Genomic DNA, 24,457 nt, shown 5'->3' on the forward strand with positions numbered 1-24,457 from the left:
GCTTTAGAAAGAAAGAAATCTCATATACTCAGCAAGGATACATTTATTTGATCAGAATACAGTAAAGAGAGTAATATTGTAAAATATTATTACAATATTTATAAATATTAAACAAATATAACAATGGTTTTAAATTTTTATATATTTTGAAATTTATTTTATTCCTGTGATGGAAAAGCTGAATTTTCAGTTTAATGCATCTTTAATGAATAAGCATTAATTTCTTTAAAAATATTGAAAATCTTTCTGACCCCAAACTTTTGAAGGATAGTGTATATATATATATCACTAACATTTCATATTATTATAGCGTATGTTTTACCGGTTCCCACTCTTTTTTTAAAGGCTCTAAATTAACTAATTTCTCCCCTTTTTTATGCCACAGTTCACGATAGTTACTAAAAAAAAAAAAGGCTTGGGACTATGCACATTATTCATGTGATGCGGTGCCATCAGGTAATCATATACTTCCAGGGGGATCCAGTGAAAAAAAAAGTGCCAATTACATAAATGCTAACTGATGGCTTTCTCTGTGTATTTCAGACCTACTTATGGCAACATGTTCAGTGAACAACTAGGCTAGGCTGGCCTGATCTCCCATGATATTCTCCAAAGCTTCCCATCTCCTCCTTTAGATGGCAGCACAAATCGGTTTCCAAACACATGGCGGGCAGCTAACAGTTTATTTTTCTTTGTGAGTCTCAGACAGATGAAAGGCTCTGTCAGTGCCCAGTCTAATTCAATTAACAGACGAGTGAAGCCTGGCCCTCCGCACTGCTCAATGAATGAAAAGCAGTTTTGTCAATTTAATGATTACCAACGCAAACTCCCACAAACTCTCAGTCTCTCTCTCTCTAACAGTAGCAGCAGAATGCCAAGAGCATCAGCCCCCTGCTCTCCATACAGACACTAATGGAAAGCCATTAGCTCATAACAGCCTGTAGAGCAAATGAAGAGCTAATTAATACAGTCACATAAAGAACAGGCCACTGACACAACAGGATGGAGGGATAAGAGGGAGGTGAGATGGATATTTGAGTACAGTGGGGGGTCATACCTCCAGGGCCATTTTCAGAGCATCAATTACAGAACTCAAAACCTTAGCAAATGCTTAATTTATATGTCAGTAAAAGCAATTATACCATCAGCTTACATTAAGGTATTTATCTGACAAAAACAAATTGGCGCATCTATATATCTATATCTATATATTTAATTTTTTTTATGTATGTATGTGTGTGTGTGTGTGTGTGTGTGTGTGTGTGTGTGTGTGTGTGTGTGTGTGTGTGTGTGTGTGTCTATAGTTTCTAAAAACCTATTTTTAATGCTTTGAATGTTGTATGTCCTCAACAAAAGAGCTAAATACTTTTGTACAACTAGTTCTTTACAAGTTTCTCACCCTCTGTGGCACTTCCTGACCAGTGTGTCATTGTGAAGACCCCCCTGTATATTTGTGATGTCATTTCTGTGCTATATTTAGCAAAAAGGAAAAGGTGGCTCACTAATTAATCACTGGGTAGCTCTCTGAAGGGAATGTGTCTGCTTTCCAGGAATTCAACTAAGGAAGCCTTACATCATTCTGCTAAACTCAGGTCACACACAGTAATGAAGGGTGATGATTCTGTGACCGGGGTCAACTCACTAAATCTCTGAGCAACAAGGTGAAGTCACAAATGAAATATTTAGATGTTACCAGCATGTGCTTACGAGAATTACTACAACATAGTTGGGTACTTGATCTAAAAAACAAAACAAAAACAAAGCAAGTCTGGGACCACTACTACTACTTTTCCATATTGTATCATTCCAAATTACACTACCGTGCAGCTAGGGGTCAGTAAGAAGTCTTTTATGCTCAATAAGCCTAGAATCATTTCACCAAAAATGATAATACAGTGAAATATTACAATTTAAAATAAATAATCTGTTTTGATATACTTTAAAATGTAATTTATTCCTGTGATGGAAAAGCTGAATTTTCAGCATCATTACTCAAGTCTTCTATCACATGATCCTTCAGAAATCATTGTAATATGCTGATTTGGTGCTCAAGAAACATTTCTTATTATCAATGTTGAAAACAGTTGTGCTGCTTAATATTTTGGATGGATGGATGGATGGATGGATGGATGGATGGATGGATGGATGGATGGATGGATGGATGGATGGATGGATGGATGGATGGATGGATGGATGGATGGATGGATGGATGGATGGATGGATGGATGGATGGATGGATGGATGGATGGATGGACTTCATTCATATATCAAAACACGGTAACACTATTTTAAGGTGACATATTTACGTTACTACATGTACTTACTATAGTAATAACGTAAATTATGCATAATTACAAGTAACTTACCCTAAACCAAACCCTAACCCTAACGTAAGTACATGTAGTTAATTAATATTACTCAGTACTTATTTGAGTAAGTACAATGTAACTACGTCACCTTAAAATAAAGTGTAACCCAAAACACTACCACTCAAAGTTGAGAGTTACAAATCACTTCGCAATTACTTAAAAAAGCCTCATCTGTGACTGACAGTTATGAGTGGATACCAATTAAGGATGGATAAATATCTTCATCTCTGTAAGGTTCATGAAGCATCCTAAAAGCTAATCACACCTATGGGAAGTGCTAAAACTTCACCTGAATATTTTTATAAAACGATCGCCAGAATGCATAAGGTCTGCACAGCCGTCACCGCCGCACGTGGAGGATTTCTACACACACTGAAGAAATGTAAAAAAACGGTCACAAAATCTTTCTCTGTTCTAAAGCGAGGGGTTGTGGTTGATATTAACCCATAAAGCACGCAAGTATGTGTCAAAAATCTACCAGAAGCATCATAAAATCTAGGCACCATTGACGATTTTCAACGCACCAATATTTGGGACACACTAATCCTAATCTCACATGCCATTTAGGATGGACAATCAACAGCCTGCAAGATTAACATCAAGTTTTGATTTTTTTTTTTTTTTTTTTAAAGGCCTGGGACTTACTTATAGGACTCACTAATGACTTTTAACCCATGAAGGAGGTTAGTGCAGTGTTTCCCAACCCTGTTCCTGAAGGCATTTTATACCTGACCCATTCATTTCAGGTCTTGGAGTCTCTTCTAACAAGCTGAGTTGAATCAGGTGGGTTTGATTAGGAATAGTTTGAAACTGTAGTGTTGGTTGGTGTGCCTCCAGGAACAGGGTTGGGAAACACCGGGTTAGTGAAGGCAGTTTGAGGTGCTCTACTAATGGTCTCTCAGAATTTCTAAGTGCGATTCCTGAGAAAAAAAAAAACCATCTATATTACTTTTCTGACAGGAGGAAACCCTAAAAACTTTGAAACTCTTGTTCCTGCTGGACCTGACGTGGAAACAGACAAGCATTGATGACCACAGCCCCACTGATCTGTTAACATAGAATGAACGGAAGGCATCCCATAATAGCCGTGACCCCATGGAAACTTCGAAACAAACCCCCTCAGAAGACCTTTGAAGCAGAGACCCCCCATGAAGCACACGCGTGTGCAGTCTGGAAGCCGGCATTTCCTCTTCTTTTACAGAGTTACTGTGTTTTTAACCCTGTTTGTTTGTTTAAGCTTGCAGAACGTCGATGCTGATTGTTTAGGTGGCTTTGGGTAAACAAAGACAGGACGGCTTAGTTTGATTTGTAGTTGGGTTGAGACACCTGTGCCTTGAGTGTGAGTCTCTGTGTGTTTGCGTGTGTGAATGTTAGGTAGATCGAGTGTAAAGACAGGATACATGCCCCAGTGAGTGACATAATACAGCATATTTCACCCAGCATGAGGTACACAGCAAAACACCACAGAGTGCTCATGAACACACACAAACAAAGGCACGATCATACCAAGAACGATGAATATAACGATAACTATATTGGCGCTCACAACAACGGATGATAATGTTGTTTATTTTCATTAAATGCTCAAGTCTCTTAAAGTCAGGTGGATTCTGATTGGCTTGCAACTTTTTTTTATCACTCGGGAGCTGGAAAACATTCTGAAAGTGATTCCAATGACATTGTTCCTCTGTGCAGTTATCGTTATTGCTGTGGTGTGGAAATCCATATTCTCATAGAATCTCATAGAATGATTATTAAAACTGTATAGTTATATTTATTATCCTTGGTGTGCACAGCCTTTTAGTTTACTGCCATGTACAGCTACAGAGCAGTGCACATATGAAACACTTGAGGACGAACTAACACAGAAACATCTAAGTAGATTAGCTACAAAATGTCCCATGACAACATTCATTTTAGCAATGGTTCTCAACTGATGGGTCAACAAATCAAAAATGTGTTTATTCTAAAAAGGTCTTAGTTAACAGAGGGGGGGGGGGGGGGGGGGGATAAATACAAATAAAATGCAAATCAACCATATAATTAGGAATGGCTAGGATAGAAATATAAATATTGCTTAGTAACTTTTAAAGAGCATTATTTTTGGTCATTATTGCCCAAATTGTTCTTTTTTTCCCCATCCATTATTGTTCAATCAAACTGTGCAGTATTTTGGCACAAATTTATCTTTCACTTGGTAGAAAGCAAATTAAGCAGAACACATGCTGACATGCTCATCCTTAAATAGAATCCTCATCCTTAATGACAAAGTATGCAAGACAAAAGAAAATATGACCATCACTACATTAAATGCAAGTTCATTTACAGCAAGGATAAACTTGGATAAATGTGTGTGCTGTGGGAAAATAGTAGCTTAATGATACTAAAAAATAATACATTCCAACGTTAGAATTGTTTTGATTAACACAGTAGCATAAAATGTGCTGGGTCACCACTTTATCTCCAATGTATAATCTGGGTTTTGAAGTAAAACCAGTTGAGAACCATTGACATACAGTTTATATTGGTAGGTGTCACAATGAGGTGCTTGTTTAAAGACTTACTGAAGTGCCCAGATACTGCAGGGTGATCTCCCCAGCCGCTGTCCGCAAGAGGCACTGCATTCAGAGACGAAACATTAAGACATAAAGCCTGTTAGTGTCTTTGAATGTAGATTGTGGCGGGCTTATACCACAGCAATGGTGAATTCTTCATTCTGATTGGTTGACATGTTAGCGTCTAGTAATGATTCTGGAGTGCCGCTGTCCTGCAGAGTTTAGCTCCAACCCTAATCAAACACACCTGAACAAGCTAATCAATGTAATATAAAAAGTATGCCTTTTTCATATTGCTATAGTCTTGTATTACGCTGAGGGGGTTTATTTTGCCATAATGACCAACTGACCGTACATTATCACACCTATTGCATGTCTAACTAACAACTAACTAACCAACCAATTAAATAAATAAATAAACATCACATATTGATTTAATCAGCAGAAATAAATCATGCAGTGATAAGAGTGACAATTGCCTGGAGGCTGGTCAATTTAGAGTTCAGCCATCTTTAAAAAAATTTTTAAAAAAATGTAAATCGTTATTTTATAGTTGACCAATCAGAATCAAATGTTCCAAAGAGCCATGTAATAAGTTGAATAATTGACTCTGGACCAGTGGCGAGGCGAGAAATCTGCAAGTAGGTAGATCTTTGTGAAATAGGGTGGACCTCTTTTCTGTGCCTCTATCCAATTATATAACTTATTATTATAATATCAGTGTGGGTTTTTCCCATCAAACTTGAAAAAAAAAAAAAAATACTAAATATAAAAAAGCTAGAAGATTTCCTATTTTTATTTAACAAAGATATATAGATACAAAAATTCCATGAAATGCCATGTGAGGGTATTTTTGGAACATTTATCAGAATGAATCTGGTTATCCGAGGCTCAACAGGGTCTGTTGAGGAAGATCTGAATCACTAGAACAGAGGTCTTCGACCTGCTTCAGCACACCTGCCTGTGATTTTGCCTGTGATAAGCCAGATTAAAGACACATCTCTTTGACCTAGCATTCACATAATACATTATAGACTTCTATAATTCAATGTTAGGCTGCATAGATTAGGTCAGCCGGAACCGGGAACACTTCCCATAAATCCTGATGTACTCGTTACATCATGAGAAGAACGGCATCTACGCTAATTTTAGTGTCTTTATTTATCCCGAGGTTTTCCCGCAGCCTGCCGGATCCAGGCCGTTTCCAGATCTGACGAAGGACCTTCGCCTGGACCGATGACAACGCAGTGCTGAAGTGCCAACTAGTCTCTCCCTATGGAGGATCCCTTTACCACTCTACAGATAAAGCGTTGTCGGGAAAATTCGTTTTGCGTTCCTACCCCAAAGCAACAAAATAAAATAAAATTCTTTATCAAAATTTATAAGGAAAGACAAGTACTTTGTTTAGGCTTGGCTTGTAGGGAATTCCAAACCTGCGTATATTCAAACGCACATAACTATAGAACCCATTCTAAATGCGCATGTGAACGCCATCAGTGTTTCTCACAGGTTCGCGTTTAAAGTCTGTGTAGAGAGAATGGTGTCGTGTTAGCGGCCCCTGGTTTAATAACAAATGATCGTTGCGACGGAAGCAAATCAATCAAAACTAACTTTAGATGGAAAATAACTTAACTCTGCTATAAAGCCAAAACAATCTCAGTTACCTTAAATTATACGCTTATCTCTGTAAAGCTGCTTTGAAACAATCTACATTGTTAAAAGCGCTATATAAATGAAGATGACTTGACTTGACTTGACTTGATTTGAGCAATCCTAAAGAGCTTGATCAGCTGGTTCAGGTGTGTTTGATTAGAGTTGGACAGTCTGTCCACATGAGCAGGGCTGAAGACCTCTGCACTAGTATGAATCAGACTTTTCAAAGCTACATCTGAGAGGATTGATTGGATTGAACAATATCCATATTGTTATTGGATTGAACAATAACGCATTTACACCCGTAGTGTAAATTTTACTACCTCAAGTGTGCATTACTTTACAATAATTCATTCGTAACTTTTCAATAATGGACCAGAGCTAGTTATTCCCTACATATGCGTATGTATGTTTGTGAACCTGGAGAGTCCTGTGTTTGCCGTTGATGGTGATGGGCAGCAGTGCTGAGGCCAAGTTCCATTCTCCAGACACTTCAACCTTCTCTCCATCTATCTCCACCTAAACCAACAAACAAAACACACAGTGGGAGTTTGACATAGGACAACAAAAGTTATAATTGTTTAATTATAACGAGACAAAGAAATCAAAATGTAAGTTTCTGAACCCATGTAAGATCATTCAGTAGTTTCTACACCCAAATCCACCTGATGCCTGTTAGGGGAGATGGGGGGTTTCATGTAAGTCTTTTCTTTAAACCAGTGTCACTGGTCAAACTGATTACCCTCAGCCCTCAAACACTTGTCTAAACAACAGTTCTGAATAATCAGTCACATTCCCAAAGCATGCTGGGACACTGGAAGCTCCAGGGCCATCTGTGGAGCAGGGGGTCCAGTTTGATGTGCAGTTGTGGGAGAGAAACACACATACAGCCCTCAGCTCTAAGAGCAAGAGAGAGAGGGGTCCACGGAGATCAGGTGAGGCCCCTGAACCCCCGAGGATCCTTTTATCCCTGACTGAAGGGCCACAGGTGTCTAAACACACAGTTAGTGAGTGACGTCTTAGGGAAAGTGTGAGAGCTGCGGCTCCATGAGGGTCTTTCAGTAACAGAAGAGGAAGACACACAGATCCTAAAGTGATTTAGGCTCAAGAGTCGAGGGATTGATTTCAATGCAAATACTACCACAGAGGACATTGTGTTAGACATTAGTGAGGGAGCAGGAGCGCTCACTGGAAGTACTATAACAGAAGCAGAGAATAGGCCTTCTCACAGAAACCAGCTGGATAGACAGGATGAGTTATGACCTTAATGAGGACAATATTTGTTGCTGGAATTGTGTGAAATCTCTCATCTTTGCGTATGGGAACCACAGAAGTCAACCACCTGAGCCATAAATGATAATCATGTTGCGCATCACTATGAAGCCACTGGAAAATGTATTGACAATGCTGAATAATATAATATAATGAAATGAAATGTAGACCTAGCCCCTTAATAACAAAATATATGCACTTTATCTACTTTTGAATGGCCATTAATGGAGAAAGATTGGGTCCAGACTTCAGATGGTGTATTTAACCATGCTATCCTGTCAAAATCAGACAACAATGTTAATGAGACATAAACAAATTATTTTATTATTTTTTGGCTTTGACAGGAATGACAAGAAGTTATTAAAGATAACGAAAAGGAATAGGATCGAACCAGTATCCCCCACATGAGCACCACTACTCAATGTGTCAAGCATATATGCACCACAGCTCCTACACGTGGAAGATAAACTGAGATCTGACATGAGATGTCATATTTTAAACACTTTCACTCACCGTATAGTTGTTTCCAGACCGAGACACACCCAGCATGTGAGCATTTTTATCAAGTTCCACACACAACTCCCAAACTCTGCTCTCTACAGGAACACTGGACACCCTGGAACACAACACACACACAGAATGTTAATCAATCATCTGTCCTAGTACCAGGCGTAACAAACACACTCTCTTTTTCCTCTCACTATAATCTCGTAGCTCACAAATCTCTCACTATAATCATTTTATAATCATCAACCATACAGTTTCTCTCCTCTACAGATGAATTAAAAAACACAACAAACGCACACACAAACCACCTGGTCACTGGCTGCTTGACTGACAGCTCTTCTGCTAGGAGACCTAAAGTAAATGTATTAGGAGGAATGCTGTGTTTTTCCACTATGGTGGGCTGCACTCACTACAAAGAGAAAGCCCACCCCCCCACCAATAACTTTTGAAACGCATAAAAAAAAGAGAAAAGAGACAGTGGAGGGGGAAACTGGAGAGATGTTTAGACAGATGGTCTCTCTGCATCTTTTTTACAAGTGTAAATCGGTCTTCTTTTGTGTTGAGTGTTGTATTGGCAGAGTCTGAAAGGTACATTGACAACCAATTAATTTACACTAAAAGGACTATTTTATATTAAATACAACTTGTGTTGTGAGGTTACATTCAAAGCAGTTTGATAGTTGCATACACTAAATCAGTGGTTCTCAACTCCAGTCCTCGGGACCCGTTGCTCTGCACATTTTGTATGTCTCTCTTATCTGACACACTCAGTTCAGTTCATGGAGTCTCTCTTAACGAGCTGATGATCTGATTCAGGCGTGTTAAATAAGGGAGACATACAAAATGAGCAGAGCAGCGGGTCCCGAGGACTGGAGTTGAGAACCACTGCACTAAATGTTTATTCACAGTGCTGTATGCCTGTAAGTGGATTACTGCTAAGCGCATTTCCTGTTTGTTTGTACATAAGGTGGTTATTGTGTGAAGCTTGTATTTACGGTTCATATGGAACATGGTGCCCCCTCAAGACATGAGCTCTCTCTCACAAGCACAGTGAGATACTAAGACTGCTGCAGATGTTTAGAACTTTGTCTGAAAACGCTGGATGGAGAGAAGATCCAGTTCGATTATTTATTACTACCCAGTGTTCAACAATAAGGATGTCTTCTGCTGGCATTTTACAACACTTCTCACATTTTCCAACATATATAAATAAATATTTAAATTTTTGTTATATATCGTTTCCTTCAAAAAACCCAACCAAAAAAACGAACAAATCATTTGTTTTCCATTTGCAATAATTGCTAGTCATTTTACAGTTACAATGCAACTAATGTAATAACTTTACAAACACTTTTGCTAAAAAATTATGCCATATGGTGCAAAACATTACTGATTTGTTTAGAATCTGAGACTCTTTCAAACTAATGCTACCAAGACTGTCATTAGTTATTCTTACAATTTCACCAAAACATCATCTTTTATGTGAGCCAGCTATACAATGTTACTTTTTTGACATATTTTCATCAGCAGTTTATAAAACAACAACATTCAAGACATTGTAGAAAAATGTTTAAGTTTCATAAAAAAAACAAGTGTACATGACCTATGAATTTAAGATTTTTGTCATGGGGCCCAAACCTCAAAACACAAAATAATGGAAAACAAATGGAAAACATTAAACAAATAATGGAAAACCGGATTTTCCAAGCTCTTATGAAGACAAAAATGTTGATGGATTATTATATAATGTACTAGTAGACATACTCTAATGTGCACTACACAAAACTCGCTCACCAGTCGATTTATGAAAACCAAGCTGATAATAAGAAATGGTTTTTCAAAAATCATCCTAGTTATGATATCATAACTATAAGCAATATGTGAACACCCATCTTTAGATATCAATGTCAATTCGATATTCAGCAGTCATTGTTAAGACCTACACCAAGAAAGATAACTCTAACAGTAACTATATCAGCATTTACACCAAAGGACGATTACATTCTGTTTATTATGTGGTGTGGACTTTGCTATTCTAATAGAATGAGAGCAATTATTAAAAATGTATAGGTATAGTTATTATTGGTGTGAATGGGCCTTTACTAATCTCAAATCTGAAGAAACTATCTAATCATGTTTGTTTAATGAGGGTCTAATAAGAGTTATAGATAACTGGGAAATGGTAATGTGAAATACTGTTTAAAGGGTCATGAAATCCAAAAACGTGTGAACATTAATGTTGAACATCATTGAAGTCAATGTTACCATCCATTAGTTTTTAATGTAGGAGAAAACTAGTAAATGTTAAACCGTTTTGGGTTATTTTCAACGTTCAGGTTTAAATTTGTCTTTGTGTCTGCATCACAGGATGTGACGTTTTCTTGTGTCTCATAATTATTAATGAGACTGTGTGTCCTTATCCAATGAGAAGAGGCCTTGCTTAATTATTCATGACAGCACGTGTTGATTTCCTATGACAGGCGCTTCAAACAGTGAGATCACATACAGTAAGTGAGAGATGCATTAATGGATCAAAAATAAGTGCTTGTTTTTGCTTTACATAAGTTCTCTTCAATAGATCTTGAGTCTTCGGCACAAACACGATTCATCCACACTGTGCCTATAACCAGTCTTAACGGCAATTTAACCGATCAAATAGCTTATAAAAACGAAGCAAAATAAGCCTCAAAAGTGATCAAAGATGCAACAGCGTGTTCATATATATTTTCGACAGAGAACATATGCGAATGGCTGTGCATTTATTTGTGCATTAAAATTATAGCTGTCACAGGATATTGTATGGATTTATGTAATTTACAGTGAGCTTACAAAACCATGTGTGTATTGTGTTGCGTGTAATGGTAATTTGCAGAAATAAAACTGTCTGAATCAGAAGCCGGAGCAGTGTTGTCGGTCTCTCCTTAACCACGCCCATTTCTGTAGCATTTTTCAAAAATTGTGGTGAGAACTGACTCAGACTGCTGCTGAAACAGGGGGTTTCGTGACCCTTTAACTAAATGACTGTTTTTGCTGCAAAAAACTTCAGGGAAAAAGACTAAATGCTAAAAGAGTGCAGTACAGGCCCCTAACCATCGTAACTGGCAGTTGTGAGCGTGTGTAATCCAGATGCCCCATCTGTCTCTCACCTCAGATCTCCCAGGAACTTCTGAGAGCGAAGCTGTGCTGCTACATAGAGTGCCGCAGCCGTAGCCAGAAGCTCCCGTCTCTCTCCTGCTGTTAACATGTGACCTTTGAACCCATCAGGATACACCTCCGGGAGAAACTTAGTGCTGATATCACCAGACACAAACCGTGGGTGAACAATGATCTCTCTCAGTAGAGGAATGTTATGGGTCACACCTGCGCGAATGACAGAATTAGAAATGAAAGAAATTTGCATTTGGAATATTTTCACATTTAAATGTTTTTGCATACTTCTTTATGCCATTTACCTCGGATGACATAATTATCAAGCGCGTTTTCCATTTTCTTCAGAGCTTCTTCTCGTGTTTTACCATATGTGACCAACTAGTCAATGACAACAGCAGTAAATCAATCTGACATTTTAAATCAAATGAGACTGTTAAGATGGTCTGATATTATTATTCTATTACCTTGGAAATCATGGGATCATAATAAATACTGATGTCACTTCCTTCCTCAATTCCACTGTCGACTCGAACCTTCAAGAGAAAAGCAAAACAACAATTATCATTCAAAAAAACCTAATTTCCAAAAACAGGAACACTATATAAAGTGTTACCCCAAAGGCTTCATGCATGAACTGGCCAGCATCAAGTGTTTTAGCAGAATGTCTAAAATAATTGAAGAAAATTTTCATATAGCCATGAAATGTGTCCTGCATTTCATTACAATTTTTCAAAACAAACCTTTTTAAGGCAAAAATCACCGGAACACAAAGCTATTAATAACCACTAAACATCACACAATGGCATCTTTTTGGACCTGCCTATAAATGAAAGAATAATGTAAATATCCTCAGTCGTGTTTGCTTTCTTTAGACATTTAAACATCATCTGTCTGTGTGCGTGTTTCTAAAATTAAAAACATCCTGTTCTGAGCAGCTCCCAGAAACCAGTGATCTTTCATTGAAGAGGACGAGTCTACCTGTCCTTCCTTAACTGACTGATGTGTGAATCTTACACATAAACACATTCACTTGAAAATGCTTGACTATGCAGAGTGTAAAGGGGACTGGAGGATTTTTTTCACTGGCTACTACAAATTTATCTGTCATAATTTGCCATAAGTAAGAAGAGCCCCAATAAAATGTTACCCAACTCAAATGAGCACAAATAAAGTAATAATATATATTGTTTTGAGGTGGGAAAATTAATTGAAAACAACTAGTTTTACAATTGGCCCCCATTTTGCAACCTAGATTCATGTATGTTAACTACCAGTGACAGTGTAAATATCTGTCATTCATGTCAACTTTTAATCAACAACCTAGAGATAAAAAAAAAATTGGCTTCAAGACTTTAGCAGAAGTAACTGTAGTTCATAAGGTGAAGTGAACACACTTTTTTCTCATGCAGAGGAAGAATATAATGTTCTGTCATCATCACTATAGCTTGAATGGTGTTACAGTAGCCCCTATTCCAAACGAAGCAAGTCTCCCCTGCACGCACACGCACACACACACACACACAACAGAGCACAAAAAACAGATCTGTGTACTAACGTTAGCCAAGGCGAGCGGCTCCTGGTACTGAGACAGCCGACCAATGGAGGGAAGCCCAAATGATTTGTATGGATCCTGAAAAAGAGAACGATAGAGAGAAGAAATATAAGCTCTCAAATAAAACACAGGAAACAAAAGGTCAAGTGCCTGTCCTCAAAGCTTATGTCTTAACTCAGGTCAAACTGTGGCTCAGTTAAGCTGGGTTAACAAGGTCTGCTCGTTTTCTCTCATCTTTGGCAGGCACAAACACTTCTGCCATCCACAATGGGTTGAGTTGGGCCATCATATTTCAGCATTATGAGATGAGACAAGACCCACACTGGGCTGGGGTGAGTTTACTGAATATTGATGATTTCAACATTCTTATCATCTGAACAGGTGTTATTCAGGCTTATAAAAATGTCTGGCTATAATAAATCCTAAACACACAAAAGCCAGTTTGTCAGACACGGCTTAAGGAGAGTCCAGGATTAAGCAGCTCTGCTAAAAGAGTGAAAATGCTCTGTATCGCACTTAATCGTTTTTTAAAAACAAAATGGGGGAAATCACCTTAAAGCTGAACGTTAAAAAAAACGTTGCCAAGTACATCATGAAGACAGATCCTTTAATAGGGCAGGACCTACTCAAAATATCCTTGAAAGATAGCCAACACTTATGTGGGTAAATCTGGCAATAACGTACAGATAACATTTGAAAATAATGTCACATCAAAGTCAATAAATTCTATGCTCAGGACCATTGATGTAAAACAGACGTTTTTCCCCCTCATTTATTTTGGGCTGAAATTTCTCATGAGTATGTTCTTCACAGGTCCTGTGAGATTAACCCATGTACTAACAAACACATGCACTGAAATCCCAGATATGGGCTGAGAGAGAGCAGGATGGGCGATGCAGTTATATAATTTAATACAGTTATAAATATTACACAAAGATAAATAAGCAATCTTTTTCCAAAGTACATTTGCACAGGAATAAGACAATCTGTTTTTAAGGTTGTTCTAAGCATCCTGGAAAAGTTGCGACAGTTCTATGGATTTAGGCTGTCTCAACTGCTCCAATTCATGTAAGCCCAGACCCGATGGGAAATCTAAAATGAAAGTTTTCTACTGGCATACTAAAGCAAAATATATAAAACAGCATCTTAAAACAAATGTTTTTTATGAAGCATATCACTTTTTTAACAGGACTGTTTATACTCTACCAGTTGATTTTCAGTTACCCAGCCACGAGGGCACCATTATCTGTAGATATTTGAGATTAAAACCAACTGAAACGTCAGTCCATGACTAATATCAGAAATACTAAGAACACACTGTATTAAGCATTTCATTGCTTGTTGGTTTACCTCAGCATAGACTCTGCTCTCGATAGCCCAGCCATTTATGGGTATGTCGGGCTGTTTGTACTGGAGTTTGTAACCCTTTGCGATGCGGATCATCTGCTGCACCAGATCCAGTCCTGTGATGCACTCAGTGATGGGGTGCTCCACCTGGGAGAGAAGGACACACTCACTTACATCTTAAAATAATACATGGACTGCTGTGTACAAATGTAACCGTACATACTGCATCGATTTAATTTTACTGGAGAAAAAAAAAAGGGAATCAATCACCAGTTAAAACGCTGCAAACCGTCTCCCACTCAAACACTAACATAGGTGTTTAAAAGACTCTTGTTAACCAGACAGCGCCACTAACAACTACTCATTAACTCTGAGCGGAAATATTGTTCCTGCCCAGAGCGGTGTGGCCCCTCTCCATGTTCTGCCTGTTTCCCTTTGGGAGGTCCACACTAATGAGCTTTATAGACACTTTGATGTCCTCTGTGGCTCTGGGTTCTAGAGAGGTGACAAGATCAAGATTGTGTACTAGACTTGTTGAATAGAAATGACATATAAGAGGACTTGTTGGATGTACCATTAAAACATCCTGCAAGTTCATAGCTTAACCAAAGAATTTATTTAAAGGAGCCGCCCCCTAAAAACAGATCATTACAGACAGAGGGTCAGAAAGAGGGTTGAAAATATTTGTTCTGCATATATGATTTTTGTGCAAAAACTTTATTAAAATTATATGTGAACCTAAAGGAACATATTAAAATAATTTTACACTTTAAATACAGTCACACGGTCATCCAACTCGAAAACTTCCAAGAAGGTCACGCGATGAATTTAAATTAATATATTATTATTATTATTATTATAATATCAAAAATCTAACTTTAATATAAATAAAAATTGTAACTAAAATCATATTTCTTTCCTTCTTTAATTTTTTTTTTTTTTAAAGAAAATGCAGTTCTTAAATTCTAGAATCACAAAATGAATTGTGGTTCATTTTAACATACATGTACTCCCAGTTTCTGTTAATAAAAAAAAAAGAAGCAGCGGGAAATCAAGCAGCTTTGGCATAATTACATCAGAAATATCTATGGAGGGGATCATTGATGTCGGGCCTGGATATTTAGTGAGAGCAATCAAAAGCATAATCACAAGAAATGTTAACAGAAATGTTAATTACAATATTCCCAATTCCATTAAATTTAATCTTTTAAAAGGTGTGTTTATGTCAAAGTTGTTAATGTAATTGAACTTCACATATAATTGAACTTCATATTTATTTGAATTTCTTCATGCAATGCAGTTGTTCCATGGCATAAATTAAAGCTCTTTTTCAAAGTTTACATCTTGTTAAGTGTCAGGTATCTTTTTTTTCTAATGGCAAGGACAGACAGAACTCCTTACAGAGTTCTCATGCAGACAGTCTGCCTTGTCGTTAATAGGTGCTCAGACAAATTGCAAAGCTAATGTAAGGCTCCAAAAAAAAAAAAAAAAAAATTGTACAACCAAAATCCCTTTCAAGGAAATTCTGCTCACTCAGCAGCCATATTTGCAACGCAACGCCTCTGGGCCTTTCGGGCATCCAAGACCAAAGTCCTATCTACTTGAATGGGGGAATGCTGAAATCTCAAAAAACTGCTTGCTGAACTCGCATTTAAATAACAGATTTCAAATCAGCAACAAAATCTGACATGAACTGTTCCATAAATGTTGTTTCTTATGCTCTTGTTTGAGGGAGTTAAGAGACACCCACAACTTTAGTGTAAAAGAGCACTAAGACATGTTTATCAGTAATAACTTCTGGGGAAAAATAGCAGACACTGGACAAAGATGAAACGTTCTAGTGCATGTTTCGACAGCATAGTTTCGCACACGCTATCACATGGAGTACACTGAAATGCTAAGCATTCGACTGTACGCATACGCTACTGTATGTGTTTGTCAGTTCATAAAGTGATCAGTTGTTTCCTTACAAATGTCAGAATACCGAACTAAACTTTATTCACATACTCAAGTTGAATCTAAATAGCGAATCTAATCACTAGTACGCTGGCAAAAGTTCATTTATCTTCAGCCTAGGGTGACTGTCAGCATCAAATTGTTTAAATGTAATTTAATGGAAAACAAAATGAATCAGTCGTTACCCACCATGGTTGACTATCACCTGCATTTGGTGGGGTGGCAGGTGTTAATTACAAACCCTGAATATAATGTAATGATATTTCAAGAAAGCAAAAAGGATGTGCTTCAAACATACTCATGCACATGCAAACCTGTAGACGTGTGTTCATCTCCAAGAAGAAGAAGTTCTTCTTGGAGTCGACAAGAAACTCCACAGTGCCAGCTGATGAGTATTTCACTGCTTTAGCCAGAGACACGGCCTGCTCTCCCATCGCTCTTCGAGTGTCAGGGTCCAGAAAGGTGCTAAACAGACACACAAACTTATAGCAATGTAAATGAGATGCTTGCTGTCCACACATTTAATTCAAGATTTTATGTAATATTTTTTATTTAATTTAAATGTTTTTATTTATTTTTTCCCCTTCTTCAGGGGTGAGAGCCTCACACTTCGCATCGAGACTTTGGTGCCATATATTAACAACTCTCAGGTCGACTTTAGATTTATAAAATAAATAAATACAAAACAAAATTAAACAAACCTGGGTGCCTCCTCCACCACTTTCTGGTTTCTTCTCTGGATGGAGCACTCTCTCTCGTTCAGCCACAGTGCATTGCCATGTTTGTCCGCCAACACCTGCAGAAAACAGAATGGAAGCCATTAGCACAAATATCCACACTGTGTACTGTCCTTTGTCATGCATCTAGCTTTAGAATCTAGAACTGAATCCCATTTACTGGTATGCATTTGGCAGTTGCTTTTATCTAAAGTGACTTACTTTGCAATCAAGGTATACATTTATCCATTCATGCATTCTCAAGGAATCGATTAGCATTGGCATTGATAGCGCCATGCTCTATGGTTTAAACTACAGGAATGTTATAGAATGTTGAATTTTTATTTTCCATCAGCAGAGAAGGAATGTGCAACCTGAGGTTAAGTGGTAATTAAGCGGTACAATGATGACGACTCAAGGCTCACTTTTCCTGGGAGTAGAGCCAACAACCTGCTGGTTACTAGCCCCGATCCTTAACAACTACATCAAATAAAAATAACCTCCTACAAGCAAAAAGGTAACCTCTCGTATTCTATTCCACATTTTTGGGTAATAACCATTATATTTCATCAGTTTAGTTTTGGTTGGCGAATGAATGAATGAATGAATGAATGAATGAATGAATGAATGAATTGTTGATTGATTGATTGAACTGTTGAATGAATTAACTGTTAAATGAATGAATGAATGAATGAATGAATGAATGAATGAATGAATGAATGAATGAATGAATGAATGAACAAATGAATGAACGAACAAACTGTTGTATGTATGAATGAATGAATGATTGATTGAATTAACTGTTGAATGAATTGTTGAATACATTAATGAATGTTTGAATGAATTAACTGTTGAATGAATAAATTAATGAACTTGTATGAATGAATGAATGAATGAATGGTTGAATTAACTATTGAATGAATTGTTGAATGAATGCATGAACTGTTGAATTAATGAATTATTGAATGAATGTATGATCAGTTGAATGAATGAATGAATGAATGAATGTACCGTTGAATGAATTAATAAATGAATGATTGAATGAATTGGTAAGGGGTATCTTAAAGGGATAGTTCACCCAAAAATTAAAATTCTGTCAGTAATTACTCACCCTCATGTTGTTCCAACCCCGTAAGACCTTCGTTCATCTTCGGAACACAAATTAAGATATTTTTGATTAAATCTGAGAGTTGTCTAACTCCTCCATAGGCTTCTAAGGGACTGAAACTTGCTGGCCCAGAAAATGTATTAAAGAGATCGTTAATATAGTCCAAGTGACTCCAGTGGCTCAATCTTAAGTTTATAAAGCGACGAGAACAACGTACAACACAGACGCGCTACGCTTAAACACTACGTGAAAAGACCCGAGGTCCAGAGAGAAGGAAATGAAAAGTGGAATAAAGTCGTTATTTTTGTTTGTTTTTGCGCACAAAAAGTATTCTCGTCGCTTTATAAACTTAAGATTGAGCCACTGGAGTCACTTGGACTATATTAACGATCTCTTTAATACATTTTCTGGGCCAGCAAGTTTCAGTCCCTTAGAAGCCTATGGAGGAGTTAGACAACTCTCAGATTTAATCAAAAATATCTTAATTTGTGTTCCGAAGATGAACGAAGGTCTTACGGGGTTGGAACAACATGAGGGTGAGTAATTACTGACAGAATTTTCATTTTTGGGTGAACTATCCCTTTAATCCTAATATAGGTAGTGCCCATTTAACTGTTTTTCTTCCTTTTCATCATTTCTAATTTCCACAAAAAAATATTAAATAGCACAACTGCTTTCAACATTGGTATTAATAAGAAATGTTACTTGAGCACAAAATCAGCATATTAGAGAGATTTCTGAAGGATAATGTGACACTGAAGACTGGAGTTATGATGATGAAAATTCAGCTTTGATTACAGGAACATTTTTAAATTATAATAATATTTCACAATGTTACGGTTGTTACTGTATGTTTGATCGATAAATGCAGCCTTGGTGAGCATAAGAGACTTTTCAAAAAAGTGTCTTAGCAGCCCTAACTTTTCAATGGTACTGTATATAGGAACTCATTGAAGACAATTGAAAAACTCATTAAACTGACTGAAAGAATGCCCAGATTGTTATCTAGCTGGAATCTATGCAAAAGTTGGTTGTGTATTAAAGGAACTAAAGGAAAGGACTAAAGGACCATTTTTGGCTCACTGCATACATGTTGATGACAATACTATTATGCTTACATTATAAAAGAATGACTAATTGTTCGCATCCACAAGCAAGGTGGTCTTATCCAGTAAATACCTGAATCTCAATATGTCTGGGGTTATCTATGAACTTCTCAATCAACAGACGATCATCTCCAAAACTAGATGCTGCCTCCTGAGAGGAGAAACGAAAGCCTTCCCTGAAACAAAACATAAAGCTTCATAAAACTACATTGCATTCTAATAACATAATCAACCATTTTAATTCATAAACCTAAAAAAACTTTAACATACTTTGATCCACATGTTCTTATTTTCACATTTCACTGTACATCAACTACTTGTTTGTTAATAACTTTTGTTTAGAGTTAGAATTAGGGCTGCACGATATTAGGAAAAAATGACATTGCGATATTTTATTTTTCTACGATATATATTGCGATATGAAATGAAATCTAATCTATTTTTTTCTTACAAACAAATATGGGGTATTAAACACACTTGCATTCTCATTTTAAATGATTTAAACAGAGTATTATATAAATTAAATGATTTGTTTGTAACTTTAGGATATGGTTTGAATTGTTAACATTAGTTAATGTATCTAATAACTAACATGAACTTACCATGAGCAATACTTTTGTTACTGTATTTATTCATCTTTGTTTATCTTAGTTTATAAAAAATACAGCTGTTATTGTTTGGTAATTTTACTTCACAGTGCATTACTGTTAACACATACTGTACAACTTTTGATTTCAATAAGGCTATAGCCTAAATGTTGAAATTAACAATGTTGTAGAAGTGCAGTTTACTAATAGTAAATGTTAACTAATGTAGTTAAATAGTTTAATAAATAGAACATTATTGTAAGGTGTTACCAATTTTTAATTTTTTTTTATATACACCAATTCAGACGTCTCGTGAGTTCAGTGTTGGACAGGTCAGTTGTTTAAAAACCATTCATTAAATTGAATCGGTTCGGGTTCAAAGGAATCATTAGTTCGCGAATCGGACATGTAGGCGAGTCTACGGCACGCGTTGTGTAATTACCTCGGCAGTTTAGGATATCGCACAATATTTGTCAACACAGAAAACATTTCATCACTGGATAGTTTTTTTTTGTTCGACTCCATCGTGTCAATTGATTTTGATTAATATGCGCGACTCGCGAGGGAGAGAGAGAGAGCAAGACAGCGCTCGTGTTGTTTGAAGACGGTGAAGGTGAGCGCGCACGCGGCCGGGGCTCTCTCGCTCTCGCTCTGCTCGTTCTTAAATGCGCCCTGTTAAACTAACAGGACTTAAAAACGCATGCAAATGATAAACTTTCACTCTATGATGGTTAAGATGTGCAATTAATCCGCGAATCATATGTGTTAAAAAGGCCGGGGAGCAGCTGGCCCGTAAGGTTAATGAATCACGGATTAACTACGACAGCCTACATCGCACATCCTGCGATGTGACTATCGTGGATTCGCACATCGCGATATCGATGTTTAAACGACACATCGTGCAGCCCTAGTTAGAATAGTGTTTTTATTATTAACTTTGGACGTCCCATTCATGTCTGCTTATATACAAATGAAAGAAGAATGACTGACTGTGAACTACTAGATCGGTTCAAGTAGCTGTTGTAACTGTTACAAATCAACCCCTTAGATTCTCTCTCTCTCTCTCTCTCTCTCTCTCTCTCTCTCTCTCTCTCTCTTATTAATATTCCCAAGAACAAAAAAAAAAGGATAAGCAGGACGGGAAGGAGGCAGACAGATAGATATAGATATAGATATAGATATAGATATATATATATAGAGAGGGAGAGAGGGAGAGAGAGAGAGAGAGAGAGAGAGAGAGAAAGAAAGAAAGAGAGAGAGAGAGAGAGATCTAAGGGGTTGATTTGTAAATGGTAATATGTAATATGGATTACAAAATGAAACATGATAATATAAGAGCCTTGTCACTTAAGCTGTAAAACTGTACAATTCCCTGTAGCGCTGACCGAAAAACTAATTAATTTAATTAACGAATTAATTTCATAAAGCTTATTAAAGCTTGAAAAGAACCTTAGGCCGACTCTCTCCAAAGAAAACTTCCACAAAGGTCTAGTGTCAGATGTCTGTGATCCTTTAGTATTAAAAATGTCCCTGAATCACGTTTCCTCACGTCTCACCTGGTTTCCTCATCATTCCAGGAGATCCTCATCCCTTTCCCACCTCCGCCAGCAGACGCTTTGATCATAACAGGGTAACCTGCAAGAGATGGACACAAATTCTGACTTGGCTTTATTTACTACACGACCTTATTCTTAATAGATGCAAACTACGACAAAATGTCTACATTATAATCACACTTACCAATTTCTCCAGCAATTCTCACAGCCTCTTCTGCATCCTTGAATAAAAAATAAACATAACTTTAGTTCATGTGTATCTTGTTTGTGTGATGTGGGCTGCAGCAGGTAAGATAATTCAGTTCCCTCTTCTAGTCCAGCAGAGGGAGCTACATAGCATAATTGTTTTTACTACCTAGACAGTTATTGTAATTTAAGGGCAAATGATCAGATTTTCCCCAAAATCACCTGATTAAGAAGTCATATTTACGATAATTATGTCAAAGGGTTTTAACCATAAGAAACCAAAGGACTGATGCATGTTTCAGCTATAGGAACTTTTGGACCCAAGTTCATTTTCTAAAGCCACTATTATATTTTTCACAGTATGTCTAGTTTAATTGTATACTAACAATGAGGACACACATGTCAAAGGACAAGAAGATTTCTATAAAATGTCAATTTATTAATTGAATAATGCATTGTGGTATATATTAAAGTGGCGTAAATGAGGGTGTTTGATTTTTTTTTAAGGATAATTTCATAGCATCTGAAATACAATGAAATATTATCGTACTTATTGCATAATGACAAAATAGCAGCTTTATTTGAAATGCAATAAAACTATGCTATTCACAAGTGAAATTTACCCTCACATCTTTGCTGAAACTTACCGAGTACACTAACCTTTGAAACTATTTTAAGGGCAGAATTGTTGGTAGTGGTGGAAATGATTCCACAACTGAAGGGCAGTAATAGTTTGTGTAAAATTCAGTTATAATATTTGGGGGAAAAATTAATACTTTTATGATGGATTTTAAGTTTCAAGATTTATTATTATTTATTATAAGAGTTTATTATTAAATGTGATCTTAAATGTTTAATCATGTGACGAAAATAAAATATAAAATAAAATATTATTAAAATTAATTATAAATAATTGCCTGAGACATCAGTGACTGAAGTGACTTGAAGAAACTCTTATGGCTCCGATATGCTCACGCCCAAGTTTTTTTTTCCAAGTTTGAAATACACGAGTAGCGGTAAACTGTTAGCAAACATCCTGATGCCGTCTACGCTGCTTCGCGCTTTTCTTTTAATATAAACACACAACAAAAATGACAGCGATGAGAAAACAGTAGATAAGAAAGCATCTGATCATAGCAATGTGGATGTTTGCACAAGCTCTGCAATTCGGCGCTCCGGTAAAGTCGTCACATTTATGTAAATACCACTTCATAAAATAGATTGTTTAAAAGCAAGCAGATCAACAGTATTAAACATGAAAAACAGTGCCAATGTCTCTTTCAATTAGAATTTCAATAACATTTTCTACAATAAAGCGACTCTCCAGTAGGACCTCGAGGGACTGAACAGAAGAAATGAACCGGAGAAGATTTCCACAAAGAAGGCGGAGCTTCAGAGCACATCCACCTATTACATAAAAATTACATCGCAAAAGACCAATGGTAGTTCACCAGCCAGAGCAAACTTTTCTGGAAAGTTTGCTTTGGCAAAGGCCGTGTCCGAAATCGCCACTTTACCCTTAAACAGGGCACAGACATTTGTAGAGGTGTTCGAAACCATAGTGGACATTATTGAGTGCACTCATTCAATCCCACAATACACAGCAATAACGAGTGTATAACTGATACGCTCAATGGCTAAAGAATATCCATAATGCACAGTGTGTATGAATTCCCGCGTCTGACCAGAAGATGGCGCCCGCAGGTGAATGCTCCATTCATTTTCCAAACCGCTGATCCAATATAGTTACAGCGTAATATCATACAGGTATGCATTCCTTTTTAATTGATTATGATTTAATTAAGGTTTATACATGCTAGTTTCCATGACAGAGTTCAAGATAAATGTTTTCATTACAACTGCAGCTGCCAGTTTGCTGAGTTTCAAATAATAATTAACCCGCAAAGGCACAAACTATGCAAAAGCGGCAGCCCTTCCGGAGCGCTCAGTGTCCGAATTCACTCACTCGTTTACATTCCCTCAAGTGAACTAGTGGACTAATGTAGGGAATAGTGAATGAGGGTATGGGGCGATTTCAGACACAGCCAAGCCGTTTCGAACTCCCAAAACAAACACAAAACAAACTTCATTTTGGCCTGATTTTGTTCGAAATGACGTCATGCCAGTTCACTCTTCGATTTCACTTGAACTATAAATACTGGCCTTTATGTAGAAAATGTTTCACTAGGTTTTAAGCCAATTCATTTAGAACAGTTTATCTCTAATTTGCCTAATTTGTTTTGTTGTATAAATAACACACACACAAAAATTACAATTAAGGCCCACTATTACATTTCTGAAACTAATTTTTATATTTCTAATATGTTCCCATTTAAAAAAAAATAAAAAAGGGGAAAAAAAAATATTGGTCAAATACTTGGAAGACTACCAAATTGATCTGAAAAAGTCAACAACTGAGTCAGTGGGCAATGTTGTGCTGAGAGAATCAAATTGCAAATATTTTCCTGCCAAAAATGCTACTGTGATTCCTTTCAGACTGCAAGCTGCTGTGTTTAGTAACAAAGAGGTCATATTTAATTGCTTTAAACAATTGTTGCAATTATGCTACTGCGAATCTCTGAGGGCTGAAAATGGCGACAAAATAATTGTTTACAAACAATTATTGAAATAGTGAAACAACTATTTAAATCTATTTCTCACCAGACATCAAAATACATTAGCAGCTGAGTTCTACACTAGCATTAAATGAAGTTAAGCTAAGGTGAGAAATCCAGCAGAAGGGACTAAAGGGGAGATTTTTGCGTGTGTGTGAGAGTCAGACTGTGATCAGTGTGCTGATGTTATCAGGGTCGTTGAGGAGGTGTTCACAGATGGTA

General features: G+C 37.0%; 1 protein-coding gene across 1 annotated transcript in view; it reads right to left on the reverse strand.

Moving 5' to 3' along the window:
* pcca (propionyl-CoA carboxylase subunit alpha) overlaps positions 1 to 24,457 on the reverse strand; it is a 47,814-nt gene that overhangs the window by 6,574 nt on the left and 16,783 nt on the right. Inside the window, exons 8-20 of the mRNA XM_079853716.1 lie at positions 21,619 to 21,655; positions 21,435 to 21,513; positions 19,365 to 19,467; positions 17,063 to 17,157; positions 16,676 to 16,826; positions 14,409 to 14,552; positions 13,062 to 13,136; positions 11,971 to 12,039; positions 11,809 to 11,884; positions 11,503 to 11,716; positions 8,363 to 8,465; positions 6,998 to 7,096; positions 4,934 to 4,987 (exon numbers count right to left, since the gene is read on the reverse strand). Coding sequence (XP_079709842.1) covers positions 4,934 to 4,987; positions 6,998 to 7,096; positions 8,363 to 8,465; positions 11,503 to 11,716; positions 11,809 to 11,884; positions 11,971 to 12,039; positions 13,062 to 13,136; positions 14,409 to 14,552; positions 16,676 to 16,826; positions 17,063 to 17,157; positions 19,365 to 19,467; positions 21,435 to 21,513; positions 21,619 to 21,655 — 1,299 coding nt within the window. The remainder of the gene's footprint in view (positions 1 to 4,933; positions 4,988 to 6,997; positions 7,097 to 8,362; positions 8,466 to 11,502; positions 11,717 to 11,808; positions 11,885 to 11,970; positions 12,040 to 13,061; positions 13,137 to 14,408; positions 14,553 to 16,675; positions 16,827 to 17,062; positions 17,158 to 19,364; positions 19,468 to 21,434; positions 21,514 to 21,618; positions 21,656 to 24,457) is intronic.

Source organism: Squalius cephalus (assembly GCF_949319135.1).
Source record: "Squalius cephalus genome assembly, chromosome: 2".
Lineage (NCBI taxonomy): Eukaryota > Metazoa > Chordata > Actinopteri > Cypriniformes > Leuciscidae > Squalius > Squalius cephalus.